Source organism: Miniopterus natalensis, chromosome 8, assembly GCF_054644295.1.
Source record: "Miniopterus natalensis isolate mMinNat1 chromosome 8, mMinNat1.hap1, whole genome shotgun sequence".
NCBI classification, from domain to species: Eukaryota; Metazoa; Chordata; class Mammalia; order Chiroptera; family Miniopteridae; genus Miniopterus; species Miniopterus natalensis.
The window spans coordinates 4,057,815-4,075,052 of record NC_142088.1 but is presented as its reverse complement, the minus strand read 5'-3'; the positions used below and the strand labels follow the sequence as shown (position 1 = coordinate 4,075,052).

Sequence of the window (17,238 nt, the reverse complement as noted above, 5' to 3'; positions counted from 1 at the left end):
CACTGTGTGGGGCAGGGCCTCAAGCTTTAGAAAGCAGATAGCTAACTGGCGGACTGATAACTTCTAAATGCAAAGGGACCCACACGACATCTCCCCTCCCTGGAGGAGCCAGATGCAGTCCCCACAGTCAACACTGTCACTTTCCTTGGGAAGCAGTTTTGGGCGACTCTAGTCCCTGAATGGTGGTTGGCCCCAGATGGTCCCAGAGCTCTGAGCTGGCAATGTTCCAGCACAGTCACCCTCCTTGGCCGTGAAAATCATCGAAGATGCTTCAGCTCTGAGTGAGAGGAGCGGAATGGTTTCAAGTTCCTGACCCTGACTCTGTGTGACACGTGCAGACTTGCTCACCATGCTTTGTGGTCGCTGTTGTCACATTGCCCAGAAATTTGAGGGGCAGCAGAGTGACCCAGTGACCAGGTAAGGCCTGATGAGGAAAATGGGCAGGGAGACATCTGTGCTGCTGAAGGAGACCCTGGGTGGTGAATGTGCTCTTCTGGGCTGTTTCCACCCAGTAACAGAGGCAGAGGGGATGCGGGGCAGTGGTCAGCAGAGCCCTGCAGCCCTGGCCCTGCTGGCGAGTGATAACATGACCCTCAGAAGAGGAGACAGTGTGGCAGGCAGGAGAAGCCAGGCTTCTTCCCTCCTGGGACTGGCCTGTGGGCTGAAGCAAACGGGGTGAGCCCCAAGCTCTGCCCCTGAGGCTCCCAACTGAGGAGCAGCCTTCCTAGGGGCCGACTGTGGCTCCAGAGACCGGGCCTTTCTTCTGAGCAGGTAAAACCTCTGCACTGAAAAATCCTGGTCCTGTCATTTTTAACCATAATGAGAATAGAACGAGCTTCTGGAACAAGGTGCAATGGAGTCAGGAGAAGTGGCCTTAAGTGAAAACACAGCTGTGGGGTTTAGAGACGGTGCCTCGGGGAGGCGTCATCCAGTGGGAGCGGCCAGCCTCACTATAGACTTTCCAACACTAATGAGTCGGGAACTCCGTGCTGAACGGGGTTGAGCTTGATGGGTCCCTGTGCCAGCAGATGGATGTATTTTTCTTGAAAGACCAAGGTGCCAGAAATCTCCATGATTACGTTACTGGAGCGAGGTTCTTTTTTGTGGTTTGCGAAGTTGAGCGTCAGGACTGCAGGATTCTCTTGCTCTTTCTCGCTCTTATTTTTTCCAGGTCAGAACCAGAGCCTGGGGTGGGGAGGAAAATCCTGCTGAATGAGCAAGTTCTTTCTTAAAAAGCTCACTCCAAGTCCAAAAAGACTTCAGTGGACTTAGGAGAAAGAAACTTAATACATTGCCATAGAATCATTGTGAACCAAGTAAAGCCAAGTCCACAGCATCTTTGTCTTATAAAAGAAAGCAAAGAGGAGATGGAAAAAAAGAAATAATGCTTAGGAAATCCAAACCAAACAAGGGAAACTAAGGAAGGAAAACTAAAGATCACCTCAGAGAATGAAGATTTCCTTCTAATAAGACTTTCAATTACAAAACCAGGCCCAGGTAGAAGTGCTTTTCTGTTCTTTCTCCTTGCCATAATGACATACCTGAAATGTTTGAACTCGGACGGAGTTTGCCACTTGCAGCGTGAGAGTTGGACACCCTGCAAGACTAGTGGACTGTGCGGGGAAGAGTCAACCACGGAGCGGCTGGAGGCTTCCCAGGCTGGTCCTTGACCCGCGTTTGAACCTTGGTCCTAATAGCTAGCAGATTGAAGCAGGCTCGAGGCCTCCCGGAGAACCCATGTCTGTTTGAACTTGAACAAGCCCAGCCACAGAACTAGCGCTATGCATCTACTACCTACCTCTCAGTGCGCCCCTGTGAGAGGAGCTCAGTGCTGGACCCTGGGGTCACCCTGGTCTATGACAGTGCAGCCCGCAAGTACCATCCAGGCCACTGTCAGAGAGAGACCTGATTGCCCATCAGAGGTCATCGTGGAGCTATTGTGGACAAGACAGGCGAATCCTAGACTTCTTGATGCATTTTTTGCCCATCCAGGGTCAGGCCAGGTGTTTTCAAAACAGCAGAAGCACTGAGCTGGTACCTTCCTTAGCTGATGGAGCTTAATGCCAAGTGGCCTGAGCATGATGTGTACCTGACATATGGAAGACTGCTTGCTCGCGAGCCCAGGGAACATCTGCATGCCACCCTTAGCCACCCTTTCCTGTCCCATCCCATCACTCTTCTTTGGGTCACCTCATGAGTATGATCTGGCTCTTTGGCTTCACTGGGTTGGCCTCCAAAATAAGGTCACATTTCCTTCAGTGGTTACATTCAGTGACTTCCATGCATACCCCTCTCCTGCTTAGCCTGGGGCATTTACTCTTCTCCTTAGGTTCACCTGAAGGGTCTTCCTCAAGGAATGTCTGAGGCCCTGAGGAAGACTTAGTCCTGAATCAGTCCTTCTTGTTGCTCACCTGTGGCCACTTGCTGGGAGGATGGCCCCGCTGCCTCTCTTGTTCCCCCAGCCCCCAGCCCAAAGACGCTGAAGGCAGGTCTCTTGTAGTTCCAGCAACCTCAGCAGGGCCTACATCCTGCCTACCCATGGCATACGGGGAAAGGCTCTGCTCTTCTGAGGGTTCTATCCCCTTCCACTCACCCCAGATCCTCAGCTCACCCATGCTGCCGGTTTCCCAGAGGCCCACGCTGTAGCATAAGAACTGGTCAGAAGGGGTCCCAGCAGGAGTCTCACCCTCTTGCTACCCTGAGCCTGCCCTCCTCTGTGATCTAGCATGAGCCCCTGAAAGTGGAAGGCTCTTCCATGTCGTGCCCAAGGGAGATGTCCTGTCCTTTGTCCAAAAGAAAGCCTTTCTCCTAACTAGACCATCCAGAGGCCTCCTTCCTCTGCCGGCAGAGTGGCCTGTGACTGCCCTTGGGGCCCTTGCTGCTTCCCCTCCTTGCTCAATACCAAGAATGCTGCACAGTCAGAACTGCCTGGTTCACTGGGGAGGGCTCCTCCTGCTTGACGTGGCAGCTGCCTGTGGAAAGGAAAAGATAAGCCCTCCTGATGTCTTAGATGGCTGTCATTCCAGCAGACCCACTTTCCAGGCTGCGCCTCTCCGTGGGTTGGTCCCTGCAGGCCCTGGCTATAGCCAGCACGGACACTGATGGCAGCCTGGTTCATATGGTGTGGTCAGCAGCTACTGTTGAGTGAAGGACTGTGTGCACCTCTTCATAGGCACCACTAAGAGGGGAGCACTGGGCACCGAGAGAATTGGAGCCGCTGCTTGTCGTCTGGTGGCACAGTTACTGAGTGGGGCAGATGTGAGGCAGCATTTCCTTACTGCAGTAAGAGGAGGAATAACAAACTTGGGTTGCCCTGCCAGGCGTGGCTCAGCGGTTGAGCACCGACCCAGGATCCAGGTGATCAGGGTTCGATTCCCGGTCAGGGCACATGCCCGGGTTGCGGGCTCCATCCCCAGTCGGGGGCATGCGGGAGGCAGCCGATCAGTGACTCTCTCATCATTGATGTTTCCATCTCTCTCTCTCCCTCTCCTTTCCTCTCTCTGAAATCAATAAAGATATATTAAAAAAAACACACAAAAAAAACTTGGGTGAAATAGGAAGACTAAAGAAAGGTCTGTCCAACCACATCAAAATGTGCGGAGGGCAGGGCAGCCCGCAGGGGGCTAGTTCTGTGTCTACAAGTCAGTGACTGGAGCACTGAGTCATTCGTTGTAAACAAGACGTTCTTTTTTAAATCCTCACCGGAGGATATGTTTTTTTAATTGATTTTAGAGAGAGAGAAAGGGGGAGAGAGAAAAAAGACATCAGTGTGAGAGAGAATATCAGTTGCCTCCCATATGTGCCCCAACCGGGAATCAAACCCACAGCCCTTTGATGTCTAGGACGGTGCTCAACCAGCGGTGCCACGTGGCCAGGGCCTGCTGGCGTTTTGCTCTTGTTCCTTCCAGTCTTTCTTCTGTGCAGTCTTTGTTATTTACATCATCTTCTTATATATAATCAAGTATGCATCCTGAGTTTTTTCCATCTAACCCAGATATGTTCCCAGATTAATAAGAATTCTTCATAAACAGTGTAACGGCTGCATACTCTTCTGCATTGACTCTGGTATAGTTTATTAACCATTCCACTATTGCTGATCTTTTAGAGTCTTTCCAGCAGATAACACTGAGGTGAACAGTTTTGCAAAAACAGTTTTTCCTCCTGCATTTATAATAATTTTTTTAAGCCATAGATTCATAACTTAAATCACTAAGTCAAAGGATTTAAACATTTCTAAGCAGCAAAGTCTTCAAAACAGACTAGATGGACATAGACCCGACCTTAGCTGCAGGGGAGAGGAGGTAAAGAGAAAGAGATTGTATTGAATAGACTTTTTAAATAATTGCTTTCCGTTTTGCTGAAGGAGGGCTGGGAAGAACCAGGCAGTGCTCTGCAGGGAAACAGCCTTTGACCAAAGTCTCTGGCTTCGTGGCGGTGAAGGGCTTGTTTCTGGTTCTGTGTTTTCATCTGGGTCAGTAAGAGGACGCCCATTCCTGCGAGCTCACTTCCCTCTAAGGAGCGAGAACTCGTCCAGCATCTAATGATGCAGATCATTAGCTCTGTTAACAGCCTTGCAGTTAGAAAAAAGTTATAATAATGTATCCTCCTAATGTGCAGTTAATTTTAGTGAAAAGTTCCCTAGTGATTTAAAAAAACAGTGAATTTGTAAATCTAGTCACTGGCTCTGCGTTTGGAAATGTTAAAGCTGCCGTAGCCGACTCGGCTCTAGCAGGACACACAGAACCTCCTGAGCTCCGGCTCCCAGCGACGCAGATGGAGTTCTGCACTCACCTGAGCACTAAACGCCCCCTCCGGGATCCAGGAAGTGAGACCATTACCAGAGTCCTTGTTCCTGACCTTTCCTAACCAGAGAGAGCTAATGCGTGCCTCCAGGTTAACATGTCCACAGTTAAACTTTTGACTCCCTATCCATGTCCAAGTTCAGTCTTCCCACCAGCAATGGAACAGCCACCTGCCTGGTTAGTCAAATAAAGAATTGAACCATCCTTGAGTTCTTCTTTTCCATCCTAACCACTCCCCAACATCAAATCTATCAGTACATCCTGTCTAGTCTACTTCTAAAAGTTCACTTCAAAGATAGATCTCAAATTGTTCATTTCTGTCCCTCTTGCTTGCCCGCCCTCTATGTCCAGACCCCATCACTGCCCGCCTGCTCTTCTCAGTAGCCTCCTGCAGGGCTCCTGCTTCGCTTTCTCCCCAACAGTCTGGTCTCTACATGGTAGCCAGAGGGATCTTGGTAAAGCATAACTTGGATCATGTCATCTACCGCTTCTGTAAAACATGTCATAGTCCTTCCTTTGCTATTAAATAAAGGCCAAAATTTCTAATGTAGCCAAGGAGGTCCTGCATTTCCTGCCCTGGCCTTCCTCTCCAGCATCACTGCCCACCGTGTCCCCTACATCTAGTGAGTTCTCTTGAGCAGCCACCTTCAGTAACTGTACCTTCTGCACCACGGCTTCTATGCTCTCTGCTGAGAACCTTCTACTCTCCCCATCCTTCCCCTCATGGTCCTGGTAACCTCCTCCTTTCTGCAGTCCTAGTCTAGGCCCAGTTATTTACTTCTATAGAAACGGGAGTTTTTCCTGCTTCAGAGGACCTATTTTAATTTGAAGGTTTTTATGTGTATAGTCACTTATTAGTTTATGTCGTTGATGTCCGTCTCCTGCACTAGAGCGTAAGATCATGAAGGAGGCCCCTTTCTGCTGCTGTTCACTGTTCTTTCCCCATCAGCCAGCTTAGTGTCCCAGGTAGGTGCTTAATAAATAATTGGTTGCATGCTCAATGAATAAGTAGAGTCCTGGTAACAGTCCTTATTGACAACAGTGTCCCTGTAAGGCATGGGCTCTTCCCAGAGGTAGCAGGCCCTGGTTCTCCACATGTCGGCTGGAGAGAATGTGATTTTGCTTATTTTTTTTTCCTTTCAGCTGTCAGAATGAACAGAGCATGCTGCCTAAAACTTATGTGTTTTTCTCTTCTCTCTTTCTTCAGCTTAAGCTTGCTTTCACTCTGGACCACGAGACTGGATTGCCTCAAGGATGTCACATCTACGAGTACCGCGACAGCAACAAGTAAGCCAGTCAGAGAGAAGGAGTGTCAGCTCGCTGTGTCCTGTAGGGGTAGCACCTGTGGGCTTTCTACACTGGGCTCCTACATAGGGATTGTCAGGCGGAGAATCACACTTTTGCGACTGTACTAGAAAATGGGTGGCAGAAAAAATATTTCTCCTATAACACCTCTTTTGCCCCTAAATAGAGAACTTGTGGTGCTTGTGTAGGAGCAGTTGTGATGTTTGACATGTGTGTCCCGAGGCCTTCCTTTCCAGGACCCAGCTGTCCTCCAGACCGGCCCTGCTTTCATCCCAGCCATGTGCTGCTAATTCTGTTCACTGTGTGACTTTGGCTCTCGTCGCAGTTCTGTCTGACTACACTTGTGTTTGCAGGTTTTGTTGTAATCGTCTACCTTGTGAACTTTGTGGTTGGGGGATTTCTGAGAACTTCCAGAGGTGTAACCTGGTGGCCTTATTAGAAAGGTGACACCTGGCATGCTTCATAGCCCCTCCTTTTCCTGGCAGATGCCACCGTGACTATGTTTTTGTCTGTGGACAGTGAAAGTGGTAGTGAGCAAGGCAAAGGGAGTATGCCCTGATGTTGACAATGACAGTGAGGATGGTGACGCATAATGATGGCAGCCAGCGTTGAGGACCGCTGCTGGGTGTTAGCGCAGTACTCAGACATTACACTTGCTACCCAGTTAGATCCTCATGACAACCCAAAGACTTTTCTTTTACCATATGCTGCTGCAGCGAGCCCTCGAGTTTTCTTTTATTATTGTTGTGTCTGTAGAAGCTGAGTTCGAGGACACTTGCTCACCGTCACTGGCCAAGCTTTGAGCGCTGTGTGAGGCAGAGTCACATTATCATGTTTACTCCAGGGAGAGAATAGACAGAAGACAACTGCTGTCCCACGTTGCTGCCTTTGGAAACCTCAGTCGGTGACAAGAACGGTCCCAATACGGACTTGAGGACAGCATGCCGTGGTCTAAATGTTTAAAGATCCAAGCTACTTAATTGTATTCAGTGGAAGGAAGCAAATAGTCACACACCAATGGGACTACACATTATCTTCCAGAAGAGAAACTCGTGTCTTCCTCACAGCTCTTGCTTTGCTGTGGGTTGGGATGGTCCCTGGGTGTCTCATGATCTAATCACCATTCATTTTGCTTTCATGGCAGTATTACCCTGTGTAATTTACCTGTAGGAGTGTGTCACTATGAGCTGCTGTGCACCCTTGGTGCCCACCAAGGCAATAATTTAGGAGAGGCTGGCCACGCATCCCTTAACACCGTCCTTCCTCCCCTTGGATGGCACTGTTCCAGGCTACGTAGGCCATGGTGTTGGAACTGCCATCTCAGCTTCTTGTAGTGCTTGAGTCAACAGAGAAGTAGGGCTGGACTTCTCTGGAGTCCAGGTACTGGTGGGGACAACTGAGCAAGTCTCTGGGTGGCAAGGGCGAGCATCACTAGGGAATAGGAGAAACTTTAGCCTTCAGCGCCTTGGCAATCTGTTCTGCCACCCTGCTTGTCAGTGTCACCTCTGCTTGCTGGACGGTGGTGGATGGTAGCCCAGTGCATGGAGATCGTGGCAGCAGAACTGGTCTTTAGGCCCAGGAGGTTTTACAGACTCCATTTCTGGCCTGACTCTTCACACCCTGAAACAAAGGTTGGCAGGGTTTTGGTTCAGTGGGAGGGCACTGGCCCTACTTCCTTGAAGTTCATGTGGTCCAATGACAACAACTTAGGTTGTCTTTGAAGCTGAAAGGAGAAAATAGCCTGGCTCTGTTTCTTGGCCCAACCCCTAGCTTCTAATATACATATGTATCAGAGTAGGCAATGTAAGAGGAGAATTTAGGGGTGATGCTGAGCTGCCCATGTGCCCTGCAGGGAGGGCAGCAAGGCCCGGGTCAGCGTGGCTGCCTCCTGTGTTGCTTACATTACCTTGGGGTTACAGTAACCCAGTCTCCCACAGATGTAATGTGGCCAGGGCAGGGAGAAGCTCTTAATCAGTTGTGTGCGTCAGCACCCTTTCCCTGCTGCTGGGAGGTAGGGGAGGGATGGAGCCTGAAGTCATGTTGTAATTCCCCTGCTGCTGGGTCAGGGTACTGAGCCCTCCGTGGTGCTCACCAGCTCCTGTTGCTCTCTAAGGCTGGACTGGTGAGAGTGAGAACATACAGGAGCCAGCCACAGTGGGAGATCGTGCTGGACAGAGCCGTGCAGACACATCAGTGCACATGCAGGGGTGCCCGATCCATGTCTCAGTGAGTGTTACAACTTAATGTCCAACCCACTCTTTCCCTTTATAGTGTGCACACGGAAAAACATTTTTACAATAAACTCGCTTCTGTAAACGTATTTTTGAATTTTGACATGCCTAGAGGAAAGTACAGGAGTCATATGCGTCTAGTTCAGAGGAGCATTAGCATGAACACACCTACGTAACTACCACCCAGATCAAGAAATAGGACATTTCAGCACCCCAGGAGCTCCCCTCATGCCCTCTCTCTTGTCCCAAAGGAATCCATTATCTTAACTTCAAACACTGTAAATTAGTTCTGCTTGGCTTTGAGCTTTGTGTAAATGGAATCATTCAATGCATTCTCTCTTGTGTCTGAATTCATCTTTGTTGCTGCATCTAGCTATGATCCATGCATTTTCATTGCTGCAATACTTTCCTTATATGCATACATGACAGTTTATCCAATCTGTGTTAATTCAACCAACATCTGGGTTATTTCCAGTTTGGGGTTGTTATAAATCTGCTTGTCCATGTCTTCTGGTGCATATATGCATACATGCATGTATTTCTTTTGCATATGTAACTAGAAGTGAAATTGCTGAATCATAGAGAAAATACCCACTTTAATGGGTACTGCCAAACAATGTTTCCAAGTGGTTATACCAGGTTAACACTTCCACCTGCAACATGTGAGACTTCATATGTTTACTGGCTATTCAGTAGAGGGCCTTTTCAAATTTCGTGCCTGTTTGGCTATTGGGTTATCTGTTTTTCTTATTGATTTGTATTTGTCTCTATTCTGGATATGAGTCCTTTGTTGCGTATACATGTTGCAAATATCTTCTACTCAGTAGCTTGCTGTTTTACTCATTTTGGTGGTGTTTTGATGAACAGAATTTCATTTCATTGTCATTCAGTGTATCAAATTTTTTCATTATGGTCAATTCTTCTTATATCCCATTTAAGAAATCTGTATCAAAGTCCTGCAGATGTGTTTGTATTAGTGTTCTCCAGAGAAACAGAAACAATAATATATGTACATATACGTATACATATATATATAGACCTATATAGATAGAGAGAGAGAGAGATTGATTTATTTTCAGAGATCAGCTCATATGGTCATGGAGACTGAGAAGTCCCATGATGTGCTGTCTTCAAGCTGGAAACCCAAGAAAGCTGAGAGTGTAATTTAGTGGAGTCCAAAGGCCTGAGAACCAGGGCAGTCCATGGTGTAAATCTCAGTCTGAGGGCAGAAGAAGGCGAGGTGAGATGCCCAGCTCAAGAAGTAAGACAGGATAAAGGTGTGAATTGCTCCTTCCTCTGCTTTCAACAGATTGGATGATGCCACCCACCCTAGGAGGGCTGTCTGCTTTACCGAATCCACTGTTTCAGATGCTCATAGACACACCCGGACATCTTCACAGACACACTCAGAAATAATGTGTAGCCCTGGCTGGGTATGTCAGTTGGTTAGAGTATTGTCCTGATACGCCAAGGCTGTAGGTTCAATCCCCAGTCAGGGCACATACAAGAATCAACCAGTGAATGCATAAATAAGTGGAACAACAAATCTATGTTTCTCTCTCTCTCTCTCTCTCCCTCTCCCTCCCTCCCTCCCTCCCTCCCTCCCTCCCTCCCTCCCTCCCTCCCTCCCTCTGTCTCAAATCAATAAATAAATAAAGAAAAAAGAAAAAAAAGAATGTTTAAGCTGGGCACTCCATGGCCAGTCTAGTCGACACAGAAAATTACCCATCAAGTTTTCCTGCATTATCTTCTAGAAGCTCTATTGTATTACCTTTTATATTTGATGCCTATAATCTACTCAGAATTGTTTTTTTAATATGGTACAGCAAGTTTCATTTTTTTACATATGGATATCTAGTTAATCCAGCATCATTTGTTGAAAAGAGTTTCCCACTGGTCCACAGTGCCACCTTTATCAAAAATGAGGTGTCCACATATGCATGGTCTGTTTCTGTACTGTTTTGTTTCACTGATCTGTAGGTCTGTTCCTGTGCCAGTGCCACACTGCCCTAATTGTATCTTTGTTAAAAGTTCTGATGTCCGGTAGAGCTGCACTTTCCACGTTGCTCCTCTTTATAGTCTATAAAGAGCATCTAAGCTACTCTTGGCCCTTTCAGTTTCCATATAAATTTTATAATCAGATGGTCAGTTGCCACACACATGCACACAGACTTTCTGGGATTTATACTGAGATTGCTTTGAATCTATAAATCAATTTGGGAAAAACTGACGATTTTATGATACTGAGTCTTCTACTTCACAGACATGGTATATCTCCGTCTTTATTTAGGTCCTCTCTAAACCTCCTCAATAACGTTGTATAATTTCCTATGTAGCGTCTTGCTTGTCTTTCCTTAGATTACTCCGAGTATTTGATATTTGTGATACTACTTTAAATGGTATTTATAAATCTCCTTTTCTCTTTATTGCCGATATATGGAAATATAACTTATTTTTATTGACCCTGTAGCCAGCCAGTGATGTTCCTAAATTTATTTATTAAATTCAAGTAATTTGTAGATTTTTTATTTTCTATATACCCAAGTCATATCATCTTCAAATAGTGACAGTTTTACTTTTTCCCCCCCAATTCTCACACCATGTATTTCTTTTTCTTGCCTTATTGCACTGTGAAGTATTTAATGGAAGTGATGACAGCAGGCATCCATGTCTTGTTCTTGATCTCAGTGAGAAGGGTTTTTACCACAAACTTAGATTATGAAAATTTGCACTGGAATATTCTTTAGTATACCCTTGATTTCACTTGTCCCCAAGATGAGTTTTTAATTTGGGAATACTTTAAAGTTTGGAATGTGGCAGTGATGGTTTGTATCCTAGGAGCTCAAAGAATAGAATCAGTTTTACATTTTAGAGAAAATGAGCTGATGTTTATCACAAGACTGTGGCTCTTTATTTTAACCTTGTGAAGAAGATTTTGCCTTTTCCATTTTACAGACGGATCTCATGGCTGGTACAGATGAGCAGGAATTCAAAGAGATGTACTGGACCCAAAGCTCAGGCTGTTCTTACTACCCCCTAGTTCCCTGTAAGAATATTGATTGTATAACCCCCAAAGTCACAAAATTATCACTTTTGTCTTAGATCTCCAAGAGAAAAGTTGTTAAACTGCTTCAACGGTGTATTTAATATCCTTTCCTTTCCCCTCCTCCATATCAGTTTATGTCAAATCTGTCCCATCCCACCTTTCTCTGATTTCCATTACCATGGAAACAAACTTGGGCTTTGGTGAGTCTCACAGGAAAGGAGCCCTTCCTTCCTTCCTGGGACCCTGAAGGGCTGCACCTGCAGCTCTCCTCAGCCGCCTGGCTGAGCCACCCACCAGGCTAGGTACAGGGCCTTCTCTGGCCTCTGCTGACTTGTGTGCTCTTGTCTGATGCCAGAGGGTGGAAGGCAGTGACTGAGAGCTTTCTTCCCGGTCAGGCTGCTTGGGTCATGGCTGTGTGTTTTTAAGATCTTTATAGTCTCAGTTTGAGGATTATGAAGTCTGTGCAGATGCCCAGACGCTTTCTCTGCTGAGATTTGGAGAAAAGAAGGAAGAGTACAGGGAGGGTAGAGCCCGGCTCACACCCAGACTGGCCCTGCTGGCGAGGTGAGGGTGTCCTTGTCCTCACAGCCCTCCTTCTGTACCCCAGGAGCTACCCAAGGATGGCCGGAGAGTTCCCTGCAAGGCAGAATTCTAGGACACTGAAACTCTGACACTAAACACTTGAGATTCTCAAAGACCTTGTTAAAGAGAATAAGTGTTTTCTCAGTTGACTTAACACAGGGTTACCTTCAGCAAACAGCTTTTTTCCTCCTCAAACTTCTTTTGTACAACTCGGCCTTTTTCTTTATGCCTCTCCTTGCAATGACTGCAGTTCTCTCCGTTCCGGGGAACCACTTGGTGCTGCAGCAAGCCAGTGTGGCTTGGAGCCCTTTGTTTGTTTTTTCCAGGTGCTTTTTAGCGCGTGGTGACATGCTTTGACCCAGAAGAGAGGATAGACGGGATCGCCTATTTGTTCTCTCTGTGCCTCTACCTGCCACATATGTACCTTTTTCAGAATTTCCTGGCGTGACTCATGTCTCTTTTTCTGCTTCTGGGTATTTGTGCATCCACAGATTTGCATCCTGGAGGAAGACTGCTCTTTGGCCCCTAAAGCCTTAGCTTTATGAGCAGAAGGCTAGACTGGGCAGTTATTAAACCCAAGGAGCTTGCCCCTTTCCAAGACTTGGAGGAGTTCTGAAGAGGCTCGTGATATTCAGGCTCTCCCTGTGTGATGAACAGGCCACTCAGTTCCCTGTAGGAAGACATGTACCTCGGCCCCCTTCATGCTGGGTGTTGAGCCAGACTCCAGGGCACGTTCAGATACTTAGGGTATCTGCACAGAGGGATTTGCTGCTCTCTCTCAGGTACCTGGGAGTCCAGAGCCCAGGCCCAGGCCATAGAGGCCTGAGGAACTCTCAGGGAGGTTAGTCCATGCAGGAAATGGGCCGCAGGATTGCATCTTGGCCCCAAGCCTGAAGCCAGGTGCCCATGGCTATTACCTCTTGCAGCTGCTGGCAGGTGACCAGAACGTGCTTGGCTTGCTCTGCTCTTGGCTGTGCTCTCTGTGGAGAGGTGTTTCGGATCTGTCTTCACTGCCACTCCCAGGCTCTCTGAGGCATTGTGGCTTTTTCTTGGTGGTTGGACAGGAAGCCTCCAGAGCCTGAAGGAGTTGCACTTGATAACAAAGACCATCGAATGATATAAATTGCTGAGAGGCTGCTTCATTTATTGAGGAGGAATTGAACATGATCACTCTTTGTTCTCAGCACGCTGCTCCAGTGGTTGGAGCCCAGATGAGCAAGAGAGCTCACTGAGGGACTCAGCAGGTGCCCAACCCATGGCCACTGAGTCAATGAAAGGAAGGGCGGACTCACGTAGCTACTCTGAAAACCCAACACAGCACGGCCTAGCTGAGATACAGAACACACACCACTCCCTGACTCGTCCACCCCGAGGCTGTGCCAGGCACTGCTGGGCCAGGCTCCCAGGAAAAGATGAGGGCGACATGGTCTCTGCCCCCCAAGTCCAGGATGGTCAGTGGGGGGCAGGTTCCAAACGTCAGAGTGGCCTGGATGTTAGAGGACGTGGCTCATTTGCTGGGATTGAGGACCCTGCTGTCACCACTCTGGAACTGAAGTGCTGTGGGGAGCACTCGGGAGTGAGACCCGCAGTGGCGGGGCGCCAGCTCACCCCGCAGCACGCCCCTCTCAGAACAATGGGCCCTCAGTCCTCTGCAGCTTCCTTGTGCACCGTCGGGTGTCTCCTCCACGCCCCACATGGGCGGGCGAGCCACTGGCATAGATAAATGCCTGAATGTTTGAGCCATCTGGAACCTTAGGGAGGGACTGTTCTGTAGAACCATATTGTCACCTGGAAAGGGATTTCTTATTTCAAGCACCGAAACTTTTTTTTTCATAGTCATGTTTTTATTATTATTATTAATATGATGAAGCAACTCTGTACAAGGATTTTTATAAAGGGGGAAACGTGCTAAAGACAGCCGTTTGAATCGGAGAGCAAACTGCAGAGAACTGGGGAGGGAAAGAAAGGAGGTGGTCTACCCCCAGGGACTACACAAGGTACTAGCAACAGACACAGAGAACAGGGCACAGACTGACAGAGAAGCTCACAGAAGTCAAATTTAAAGCAATAGGAAGGAGGCACCAAAACTTTTAATTTTTATACCTGTTTGCTTTGATAGTGTCAACTGGACATAACGTAGCCCTTCTAATACTTGGGATTATTCAGTGTTTAGATTGTGATGTTGGAGTGCTTCCCTGTGGTCTGCTGCGCTGTACCGTGCCTCCATCTGCACCAGATGCCCCCCAGTGCAGGTGTTTAACTTGTCCTTATGAGGCCCTCCCCCACCTACAGGGCCGCCTTTACAGTCACCTGTCACTCTCCACCGCTGCTAGAAGCTGCCGCTAGTGCCCTCTCCAGCCTGGTATGAGTATGAGGCCCATGGGGGTGTGAGATAGCTAGAAAGCCAAGTGGAGGGTCAGAGTGGTTCACGAAGAGAAGAGGCTCCGAGTGACTCCCCTTGAGTCATACTGGGCACCTGGCTCCCACACCTGTGCTGGCTGCTCACAGTTGTCATTGTTGGTTTTCCTGGTTCTCCCTATGTTTCCGATATTCAAGATTGTGTGCTGTCGAGTTCCAGACAAGCGAGACGAGGCTGTGCTCTTTAAATCGACTTTGAACTGAATTGTTTAGTGCGTTTGTCATGCTAGAAAGTTCCTCCTTAGTTCTCTCAGCCCTCCAGTTCAATCTAAATCTGTCCCTCTTATTAGTCTTCAGCATAGACCAAAGACCAATTAGCTGGTTGCCATCTTTTGTGTCGTAAATATTCTAAGAAGCCATCAGATTCTCCAGTGTTCTGTCCTTGAAGCGGAAGGAATTCTTCACCTCCTTGGGCTTTTTCCAGCTGTCCATGTCATCAGACATAACTCTCATGTTGCTTGTGTACCTCAGACCCCCCCTCACACACACAACACGCTCCTGTGTGCCCTGTGAGGCAGGCTCCTGTCTTGGGCATTGTAGAAACCTCTTTGTGGGTAGAGGGTGGCGGGTGAGCATAAAACCACTTTGCTTAGATCGTCTGAGGGATCTATTGCCCACAGTGCTAAGAACACTTCGTGGGAGCTCAGGAAATAAGTGCCCAAGAAAGAGCCAGTTTATGACTCTAAAAGAATTCTGATGGGGAACCCGGGGAGGAAGGAGGGATGACTACGTGTCCATCTTCTGATTCCTGTGCCCAAGGGCAAGGGTGGTATCTGGCCCAGCCCCAGCACGATGCCTGGAATGCTGTAGATGCCCAGCAAGTGCTGGCTGACCAGCTCCGGAAGCTGGCTGCCTCTGCTCTTACCCCTTGTGTTCTATGTTAACATTCTTCTATTTGTTAATAACAGCAGACTCTTGACACCTTAAGGTTTTTATAATAATAGTAATGAATATGTATGAAATACTTAACAGTATGCCAGGCCTGATCGTGGGAGGAGCTGCAGCCAGGGACCCACACCGGGCCCTGTGGGGCCTTGGGCAGGGCCTCCTCCCAGCTGGGGGCAGCCAGGCTGACGCCGGAGAGCCCTGGGTGTGGTGGTCTCTGCCCAGGAGAGCAGAGCTTACCTGACAGAGGCCTGGGTGGAACCAACTAGTCCTCCCAGTCATGAATGGCTGCCCCGCCTGGCCTGAGCTACTCGTGAAGGCCACTGCTGATGCAAAAATCTTGCCAGTGTCCCAGGTGCCTAGCTTTCTTAGAGCGTCTCTAAGTCGTAGATAAACAGGGCTCCTCTACACCTGGGCTGCCTTAAAAGAGGAACTTGGAGCAGCTGGTCAGGGAAGTGAATGATGGGGCCCTGACGTTGACATTCGCTGGCCTCGCAGTCTGATTCTCTATCAACTCAGCCCACCTGGAGGGTGAAGGGCCTAATCTGATTGTTCTGGCCTTGGGTCTAAAGTAGAGTGGAGGGTGGCACCCAGAGGGCTGAAGTCTTTACACAGCCTTGTCTGGCAGCTTTCAGTGGCCAGAGCCCTGGGGGAGAGATGGGGTAAAACCAGCTGTCTCCTTGCATGCCTCCACCTGCCCCTTCCCATGTGCCGAGGGAGAGCTGGTGCCTCGGTGCCCCATGGATGTTGGCTGTGTGTGTCTGAGCAGGGACATGATGATGTTGGGGAGCCCAAGGCTCTGGATGGGAACATATTCATTTAAACCACTCTGAACCTAGTTCATAAAACTGTGGGTCAATATTTTAAAAGTCATGTATGAAGAGCTGTGCCAGACTCAACATACTGCATCCCAGTGGGTGACAAGACAAGTGTTAGTTCAGTGGAAACAGCCCAGGAAGAGAGAGTTCTTTAATTATCAGCTGGGTTTCATATTTATAGTAGGGCAGACTGCCCTTGGATAAGAGTATTCATTGATCAGGTGACCACCACATGTGCCAGCACACCATCACCTTGTGCTGGGTCTAAGCAATAACCACCCACGGGCGAGTAGGAATCTCACTAGAGCAGATTCACTGAGTCCCCCTAGGCCAACAGAAGCTGTCTTCATTCTTTCTACCGAGTTCAGGCACCTGCCTTCCAGCAGGGATAGCCAAAAGGAAGCCGCAGGAACTGAACTGCCACTCCCAGGCCCTTCTCCTGGTTGCTGCACTCTCATTCCCAAAACAGGCCTTGTTTTCCCCTCAGTGTTTTCTGTGGAGCAGTAGGCACCTATTTGTTCCACTAACTTTTCATCAGCACCTACACATGCCCTTGGCCCTGGGATGCAGAGATGAGCGAGGCCTGCTACCCAGGCAGGAAAATTGGTGATCCAGTGACAAGTTCTGGGCCTGAGCTGAGCCTTGAAAATTCAGTAGGACAGCGTGGAGAAGATGGGCTAGGGTGTGGCAGGAAGAGGCAGCAATGTTGAAGCCCCAGGGGGAATCCCAGAGAGTCTGGTGCCCATCAGCCAAGAGGAGGCCCAATGACAGGGTATGGAGGTGCCCATTTCCTTGTGACTTGGTGGGGAGCTGGGCTGAGGCCAGGAGCCAGCCAGCAAGAGCTACAGGGACCAAGGGAGCTACAGCCTTTGGTTCAAGAAGCCACATCCCTGGTGCTGAGAGCCTTTGCAGGCCTTGCCACCTTGGCTGGCCCGCTCCGGCAGTGCCCAGCCTCTGTAGACCTCAATCGCTGAGGTTGGGGGAGACACAAAAACACAGATTCCCTCTTTATGGCTGAGGAACCAGATTCCTGTTTTGCCCAGTCCAGAAAACCCTCTTCTCCTAGACACATTACTTTTCCTTCACCTGCCCCAGGCAGGCCTGGGCCTCAGTGACCCTGGAAGGCCCTCCCCACCTGCAGTGTGACGGTG

At 48.6% G+C, this 17,238-nt stretch overlaps 1 protein-coding gene across 5 annotated transcripts in view; it reads left to right on the top strand.

Moving 5' to 3' along the window:
• DIS3L2 (DIS3 like 3'-5' exoribonuclease 2) overlaps window positions 1-17,238 on the top strand; it is a 213,744-nt gene that overhangs the window by 180,641 nt on the left and 15,865 nt on the right. For all 5 annotated transcript variants that reach the window (XM_087819517.1, XM_087819515.1, XM_087819516.1 and 2 more), the window contains one exon: window positions 6,010-6,089. In XM_087819517.1, the coding sequence (XP_087675643.1) occupies window positions 6,010-6,089 (80 nt within the window). The remainder of the gene's footprint in view (window positions 1-6,009; window positions 6,090-17,238) is intronic.